Source organism: Cucurbita maxima, unplaced genomic scaffold, assembly GCF_002738345.1.
Source record: "Cucurbita maxima cultivar Rimu unplaced genomic scaffold, Cmax_1.0 Cma_Scf00011, whole genome shotgun sequence".
Lineage (NCBI taxonomy): Eukaryota > Viridiplantae > Streptophyta > Magnoliopsida > Cucurbitales > Cucurbitaceae > Cucurbita > Cucurbita maxima.
In genome coordinates this window covers 2,390,694-2,399,046 of record NW_019272027.1, presented here as the reverse complement: position 1 = coordinate 2,399,046, position 8,353 = coordinate 2,390,694, and the positions used below count along the sequence as shown (strand labels likewise).

Genomic DNA, 8,353 nt, shown 5'->3' with positions numbered 1-8,353 from the left:
AAAAAAAAAAAAAAAAAAAAAAAAAAAAAAAAAAAAAAAAAAAAAAAAAAAAAATTATCCTATATGATATCCGAGATGAGGAGGATAACGGAACACCCTCTATAAAGGTGCGAAAACCTTTTTCTAGCATACGCGTGTTTAAAGTTTTGAGGGAAAGTTCGAAAGGAAAAGCCCAAAGAAGACAGTATTTAATAGTAGTGGGCTTAGACTGTTACAAATGATATTAGAGTCAGACATCGGACTATGTGCCGGCAGGAAGGTTGTTCCCCGAAAAGGGTGGACACGAGACGGTGTGCCAGTAGTAAGGATGTTGGGCCTCGAAGGAGATGGATTTGGTGTGTTTCTCACTTCATGTTGTTCTTTAAGCATTGAAGTGAATGAAAGGGACAGTGATATTCAACAAACGACCTCGTCATCACCCAAATATGTCAAATTCACAAATGCTTTCTTTGCCCATAAACTTTCATCAATACTCCCTACGGTACCTTCTCCTCGACCTCGTCCTCCACCACCTCCTCCTAGACCTCGTCCTCCACCACCTCCTCCTCGACTTCGTCCTCCACCACCTTCTCCTCGTCCACGTCCTCCACCACCTCCTCCCCGTCTTCGTCCTCCACCACCACCTCCTCCTTCGCCCCGACTTCGTCCTCCACCACCTCCTTCCCCATCTCTCCGTCCTCCACCACCATCATTGCCACCTTTTCCTCCTATTATTCCTCCGGTGGTTTCGCCTCCCCTCCCTTACATTCCACCAACTACTTTGCCACCTCGTCCAATATATTATACCAGTTGCTTCTCCACCTCGTCCTAGCATTCCACCAACTGATTCTCCACCTAGTCCCAACGTTCCTCCAACTGCTTCTCCACCTCGTCCTAGCATTCCACCGACTGCTTCTCCACATCTTCCCAGCATTCCACCAACAATTTCATCACCTCGTACAAGCCTTCCACCTCTTGCTATTTAACATGTTTTGTTTTCGACATGGTCATGTTACTTACTCACCGTTTGTAAGAGTGAAGACTATCACCATTAATCAATACGAGTCCTTTCAACATGTTTTGTTTTCACTCACATGCATCCTAAAAAAATGTCAAAGAGATCACCCAACATAGCATTGCTCCAACCAAAGCAAGCTTAACTATAAAATTCTTATAATTGATATACGTGAGTGTTGTCGGTCATAGTGTACGAATGCTTCTCGTTTTCTCTCATTAGCGGATCTGAGATTGAGTTTCTCTCTCTCTCGTTCCTTCTCTCATTTTTCCTTGCAGGTAAGTTCTGGGAGCGTGGCGGAAGGAATAGGAGGTCATTTGGAGTAGCGTGGGCATCGGGTAGAGTGATTGGGAGTGGTGCGAGAATTCCGACGTCTCGTCCAAATTCTCACGCATTTTTCGGTGATCAAGCGAGTTTTTTTTATATATGATCGTTACAAGTTGATGTTTCAACTCTCTGGTCGAGAAATTTGTTATTTGTATGTAGAGTTTTGAATCTAAGATAATCATGTCTAACCTAACGTCTTTTTATATGCTATGAGTAGTTATGGATGAAGTTAGAGAAGGCATCTATGCTATCTTTGTCGACTATGATAGGTAAGGTTGAATTGCATTAATCTAACTACAAAAATCAGTATCTACCATGTCATTTTTTGACAAGGCATCATCACGGTGGTCTACATTATTAATCGATTGAATTGAAAATTCAAACTCGAAAACAAGGATTTCGTTACTAAAAATAAAGTAGAATCTTTATTATATTATTTTAAATAATGGGTCGATTTTAGTTTTAAAAGTTTTTCAAAATTATTCAATAATATTATTATTGATCCTATATTATGTTATATATTTATATTATAATTTTAAATAAAAAAACATAACATTCAAAAAGAGATTATAAAAAAAATTATTTGAAAATGAAAACCAAAACTAGTTTCTTATTCGATTCGGTTCGGTTCGGTTCGGTTCGGTTCGGGTTAGCTTATTGACCAAAAACCGAATCAAATCGGTGGGCTTCGGCTCATTCCATCCATGGAGATACATTTTCCCGCCTTATGACATTTCGATAATAATTGCTATCTGTGTTGCAGAGATTTGCCCGACGCTTTTCTCAGGTTTCGCCCCTTTCCTCTTTGCCCAATTCTCTTTCTTTCAGTTTGATTAATCGCACTATCATCCCTTCCTCTCTCGCTCGATTCTGAGCTTTTGTGGAGGTAAGCTGTTTCTTCCATCTCCATCATGCTATGTATTGTCATATGGAATGTAACGCTTCTATCGGTAATATTCCGTTTAAATTCTGTGTATTTGGTTGTGTATTCGTTTGAAATGTCCTGAAAGAGAAGTTTTTCTTGTGGATTTGATTCTTTGAACGATATACCGACTGATGTCGGTGAAATGCTCGAATTGTTCGGGGGCTTTAGCTGAGGAACTGTTCTGGCGCTTGTAAAAAATTAAGAGTTAATTTAGCTGTAGCCTCCCTCATAGCGGGTTTAGTTTGTACTAATTCTATACTCTCTTGATTTTATTGGTATTCTCTCGATCTCCATTTATGCCTTTCAAAGCACAAATTAGGGCTTGTGTAAACAAAACCTTGCATATTTTCTTTTTTACTTATTTGTTAGTGGTATAAAGATGGAAATTTCCCCTTGGAATCTTACCTTAATTCTTAGGTAGAGAGAATAAGGATCCATGCTCAATTTCTGTATTTTGTGAGACTGATGTCAATTTTTTCTATCTTGTTGTCTTCTCCATTACTGCGGCAATATTTTTGTTCTACTCCTGAATTTTGAATTTCCATGGTATTGAAGAGAAGTAGTTGGTGATGTCGAAGTATGAATTTCCGAGGCTTCCACGGGCAGATATTGTGTTGCTACTAGCACAGTGTCAAATTGCTGCTGTAACAGAGCGGGACCTCCTTCACCCCGCACCAGATTTGGTCTCAGATCTTTACACTCGTTTGATGATCTACCTTGACTTTCTCCATGAGTAAGTCCTCTGCTTATAGACTTTCATCAACAAGTATTTGAAATGATTTTTGAGAGGAAGGAGAATGAACAAAAGTTTATATGTATCTTACTGTGTTCTTGTTTCTTAGAGAATTCAAGTTATGGAAATTGAACAGAGATTTTAGAGTTGAGAAATTAAAAATGTCGTGTTAGTTTAGACATGAGTCATTGTTCTTCTTGTAAACACTCTTTATGACGTTCTTTTATAACTTACCTTGGAGCATAAAAGTGGTTTATTTATTTACTGATAGAGAAGGAAATTCTGATGAAATCATTGTGTAAAAGTTTTCTGCTTTATTTCATTTTTACCGTTGTTATTTTGGTTTATATTCGCCATCAGCAGCCCTAGAAGATATAGAAGAAGATCTCCATGCCATACGTTGTTGGGTTACCAAGGACTCATTGCAGTGTACATTGGGCCTTTAAAGTGTTGGATCTTTTCAGCAAACAATCACCTTATTTCCCATTAGCTGGTCATTTAGCATTGTAGTAAGCATCAGGTGCTATAAATATTGCCAATCCGTTTTTTGTGAACGGCTGGACTTCATGGTTTTTCTAGGTTCATCACAATGGATAGAGATGATAAATTCTCAAGCTACTTTTGAGGGAAAAAAAATTGTGTCATGTCTTATATTACAAGGTCATTGCTACTTGTTATCTTCACTTGCATAGACCAAATGGAAGTGATGAATGAGACTGTTAGTACGTAATAGGATGAACTTGTGTAGATCGCCTGGGTCAGTTAGATTTTGTAAAACATTCATCCTTGATTGTTAATAGAAGGGCTCTAACCCCATTTATGCTTTTTCATTGCACTAAAGTTTCAATAATTTTTCAAACGTGAAGTTCTTGTGCCGTTTGGGGTTTTTATTTATTTATTTATTTTTTAATCTTGAAGAAAATATTTACCATCAATGTGTTCTGAAGTTCCCTTCTCCCTTTTCATTCTAGATCCTTGAAGTGTCGTAACTATGAACTATTTTATTTCACTATTCTCGGATCCTTTTTAAGAAAGGTTACATTTTATAGTTTTCGGTTATATATGCAGAGAAGACCAAGGACAAGTTGAGTTTGCTGCCTTGGAACAGTTCGAGAACCCTGATCTGCATATGGATTCAGTTCAGACAATGAAGTTGTACAACAGAGTAAAGCATGTCATTGCCTCTCTGGACTGTCCAAAAAAGTTTACGTTGAAAGATTTGATAAAACCTGACCCTGACAGGACAGAAATTTTCCTTAGCGCAATGCTGAACTTTTGCATTCACAAGTACGACCTTTATCTTCTTCTCTATGTCGTCCTTTACTCTTTACAAATGAAAACAACTAGTGTAACAGACTAGTAGTTTGGTCGAGAAGGTCTTTATGGGTTTATCACCTAGCTGAGTATGTAGCATTAACCAAGTAATTTCTACTCATTTCCAAGATTTCTATTGTAGTGGGTTTTAAACAATTTTTAGTAAAATCTCAATTAGATGAATTTATTATTTAACTACTACTTATGTTTGCCCCAGTTATGTTAGTTTGGCTCATCAAATTATATTAAACGAAGGCTACAGCTTCTTTCTTGTTGTTAATTCGATTGTAGGCGTAATTGATGTTTTTTTGTAATTCAATGACATTGTGCACTGGTCACCATAATCTGGTAAATTCTCTATCTTGTTACGGTAGGTTTGTTTTCTTCGTGATGACTAAATGAATGGACAAATGAAGTTACGAAAATTTATCACTTCAATTTGTTATATTTTATGCTTTATTGTTTATAATTACATCCAACAGCTCCATTTTCTTTTGAATAGGCAGGACCTTCCATGCACGGGGAAGGATATATGTATTATTTCATTGTATTTTAATTAAGTTCCATTTATTTGAATCTCTAGAATGTAGCATGACATATATCCATGGAAGTATGTTTTTTTCATAAATGAATAGATAATGCTGATCCTCAGTTATGCCTGTTACATTTTTATTTGAAGAGATGCCAAAATCAATCTACATGCTCCAGTTATGAATGAGCTGAATACCCTTGATGACCAGCAAAGGGAATGGGAGGTTAAAATTTCTCAGGTATTTGGATTTCAGCCCTTTTTTTTTTTTTATTTTCGTTTAAAGTTGAAATAAGTGGTTATATTTGTCTTTTTTGTTTTCCCCCCATTTGGCTGAACTTGTGTATTATAGTTGAATGCAGAGATCGCAGAGTACAACGAAGCAAGAGAAAGGGAAATGCCTTTTGTTCAAGAGATTGATGCTAAAGTGAAAGAATTACATCAAACTATTGGGGGACTTAACAATCAGCAGATGTCCTTGCGTGCTTCAATCCGGAAGTTGAAAGAGAAAGCTGGTGAAATGGACGAGAAGGTTAGATTATTAACATTTTTTCTTTTGTAGGAAATAGAGATTTGTATATTCTGTATATTAATAAGGTGTACAAATGGAAAAGGAGATGATATCCCAAACAGTAGAAGGAATTACAAAAAAAAACACTCCCGATTGACACAAATTTGCACTAAACCATGAGAAATTAAAATTATTTGGTACTCTGAAAGTGGCGTTGGGTGGTAGGGGATGTGGTTCATGTAGCAGTTTAAAAGTTTCGTTTCTTGTTCATTAAAATCATAGGGTAGCATGGTGGGGAGATGTTATGGGGGATTAAAGAGGTTTTATTATAATTATCATCATTATTATCTCTATGCTCTGGTAGTTGCTTGTCGTTCCTTCGTTGCAGTTTTGTACTGTAGTCCTATTTCTGGTTTTTGAGTTGGGTTTTCCCTTCTCCCTCGAGGATGTTAAGAAAATAATTTTTAGTTTTGATTGGAAAAAGGCCTCGAGTCTTGACAGGTTTCCTATCGTTCTTCCTTTCAGGACAAATGGGATTGTATTAAGTGAGAATATTTGCTAAAACCACCCCACCAAAATGGTGGTGAAAGTTCTCTGTCTATAATCATTTAGAGAATCAAATAAATTACAAAGATATGGAAAGAACAATAAATGGAAAGAGTAATAAATGGATACAAAATATTTTCCTATAAAGGCAAATATGATACCAATGGTAAGTCGTAATAGAAGGCAATTATCTTAAAAGATCAAATATGATATATATGGTAAACTATAATTCAAGACTAAATATTCTTAACACCCCCCGCAAGCTAAGCGTTGGATTTGAATGAACGTGAAGGTTGGATCTGAAAAATTCAAAAAGAAGGCGAGAAACACTTTTTGTGAAGATGTCAGCAACCTCGTTCGTAGGAGACGTCTGGTTGGGCAACATAGTATTTTCATGGCCATAAAAAACGGCAGATGGATCGTCGTGCAGCGAAGATGCTGCCTTGGCTCCGACAAGAATATGTCTAATCCATGAAGTAGGAGGGGAAAACCAAAGGAAGGAGGAGAATAGAGAGGGGCCATTTGAAGGGTCTTGGTCAAGCCGCGAATAGAACAAAAGAACAGAGAGAATGGAAAATCTCCGCAAATCCAACATCGGAAGATATAGAAATAACGATTAGAAATGGAATGGGAATGAAACTAGAGAGAGTATGGAAACGGAGAAAGAAAGAGAGGGGCGGAGACGGATTGGGGTCTGCGTCTTGTGGACTGGTTTGCTATCGAGCAAATGAGCACGAGTAAGAATATCTCGAGCATATTTTAACTGACTAATGAAAAGACTATCAAGAGTGGGTGAAGAGCCACAATGATAGATTTAGAGACAACAATTCTATTCTTAGCACCACCATTGCCAGGAGTGGAGGCCGGCGACGAAGTAGTAGGCGAAGCTAGTGGAGAAGTAGTCGGCGCCATAGCAAGTGGTGAAGTCCCAATGGATGGAGAGGGAGCCACGCCCCCCGAAGACGAAGATGGTGTTGAAGTCAGAGGAGTCACCATAGTGGGCGAAGGAGCTGATTTTGGTGAGGAGACCGACGGCGACTTGGTTGGCGAAGAGGCCAGTGCCACGCCCGGAGCCTAGCCTAAAAAGCCAGCAATTAAAACTGACACCTAGATTTCGAAGGAAAATCAATGCAGAAGGTCAATGGGCTTGTCGAGATTTGGTATATTTTCGATGAGAACGTTGATGAGGATCCTGAGGTCAGGGTTTCTGTGAAGAGTGAAGGGCCGATTAAGAATAAAATGAAGGAGATTATGTTGGCTAAGGGGAAACCGAATGTGTTTGAGAATGTGAGGTTGTATGTACAGAGTATGGTGAAGGGTTGGCTTGCGAAGGATGATTTGGATACCAAAAAGGTGAAGTCGAAGAGTAATCAATCGGCTCCGCCTACGGCAGCCATGGAGACTGCCCCTGCGGTGTCAAAGCCAGCAGTGGTGGTGGAGAAGAAGATGAGTAAATGATTCAGAAGCCATTGACAATAAAGGATCGGGGTTGGTAAACCGAAAGAGCTCTGATACCATGAAAATATTTGCTAAAACCACCACACCTAAATGGTGGTTAAAGTTCTCTATTTATAATCATTTAGAGAATCAAATAAAATACAAAGATATGGAAAGAACAATAAATAGAAAGAGCAATAAATGGATACAAGGCGAATATCTAGATATTTGCCTATAATAAAAGATCAAATGTGATATATATGGTAAACTATAATTCAGGACTAAATATCCTTAACATTAAGGACGCTCCTTAGAAGGTGTTTAGTGAGTTCAATGAGAGAGGAGTTCTAGATAGTTCATTGAATGAAATTTTATTTGTCTCTTCCCTAAGACGAAAAAGGCAAGGAAGATCAAGGACTTCAAACGGATCAATCTAGTGACCAATATGTATATACATATTGCAAAGGTGCTAGCTAATAGATTGATGAAGATCCTCACCACGACAATCTTAGATCCTTAGTGGTGATTTCATGGTGGGTAGGCAAATCTTAAACCAAGCCTTCATTGGCAACTAGGCTGTAAAGAACTTGAGCTCGTAAGGACGGTGTTATTTTTAGCATTGATTTTGAGAAAGTATATGATATTGTGGATTCAAACTTCTTGGATAAAAGTTTTTCGAAGAAATGTTTTGGACAACACAAAAAGTCACAACCACCACTGTATGATAGTATCCCATCCCTGCTACTGAAGGAAGTCCCTAAAATTAGCTGAAAGAAGGCATGTGAATTATTCTTTGGAAAGTACCAAGCTTAAACTAAAAATATTTAGGTCACTCAAACAGGAGGTGGCAGAAGTGCATTATCTCCGGCTAAGATGATAATAATTGTTAGAATTTAGTTCAATCCGCTAGTGCTTTGTTGTTTCATGTAACAAACGGGGGATATCAAACCTTTTGCGAGTTAATGAGGAAGAGTTTTTTGGGTGGAGTAATAACCTTTCCTTTTTTTTTTTTTTTTTTTTTTTTTTTTTTTTTTTTT

General features: G+C 37.8%; 2 protein-coding genes across 3 annotated transcripts in view; both read left to right on the top strand.

The window, feature by feature from the left end:
• The first annotated feature begins 307 nt into the window (after window positions 1-307).
• Window positions 308-811, top strand: LOC111486576 (sulfated surface glycoprotein 185-like). Its single transcript, XM_023133748.1, has one exon. It carries the CDS (start codon window positions 308-310, stop codon window positions 809-811), a length of 504 nt encoding a protein of 167 aa, XP_022989516.1.
• Window positions 812-2,034: 1,223 nt separating this feature from the next.
• LOC111486390 (probable kinetochore protein NUF2) overlaps window positions 2,035-8,353 on the top strand; it is a 12,932-nt gene continuing 6,613 nt past the window's right edge. The window contains exons 1-5 of one of the 2 annotated variants that reach the window (XM_023133501.1): window positions 2,035-2,108; window positions 2,802-2,979; window positions 4,048-4,266; window positions 4,973-5,063; window positions 5,175-5,354. In XM_023133501.1, coding sequence (XP_022989269.1) covers window positions 2,816-2,979; window positions 4,048-4,266; window positions 4,973-5,063; window positions 5,175-5,354 — 654 coding nt within the window. In that variant the 5' untranslated portion in view covers window positions 2,035-2,108; window positions 2,802-2,815. Of the gene's footprint in view, window positions 2,208-2,801; window positions 2,980-4,047; window positions 4,267-4,972; window positions 5,064-5,174; window positions 5,355-8,353 lie in introns of both variants that reach the window. The other variant, XM_023133500.1, reaches the window with a different exon arrangement.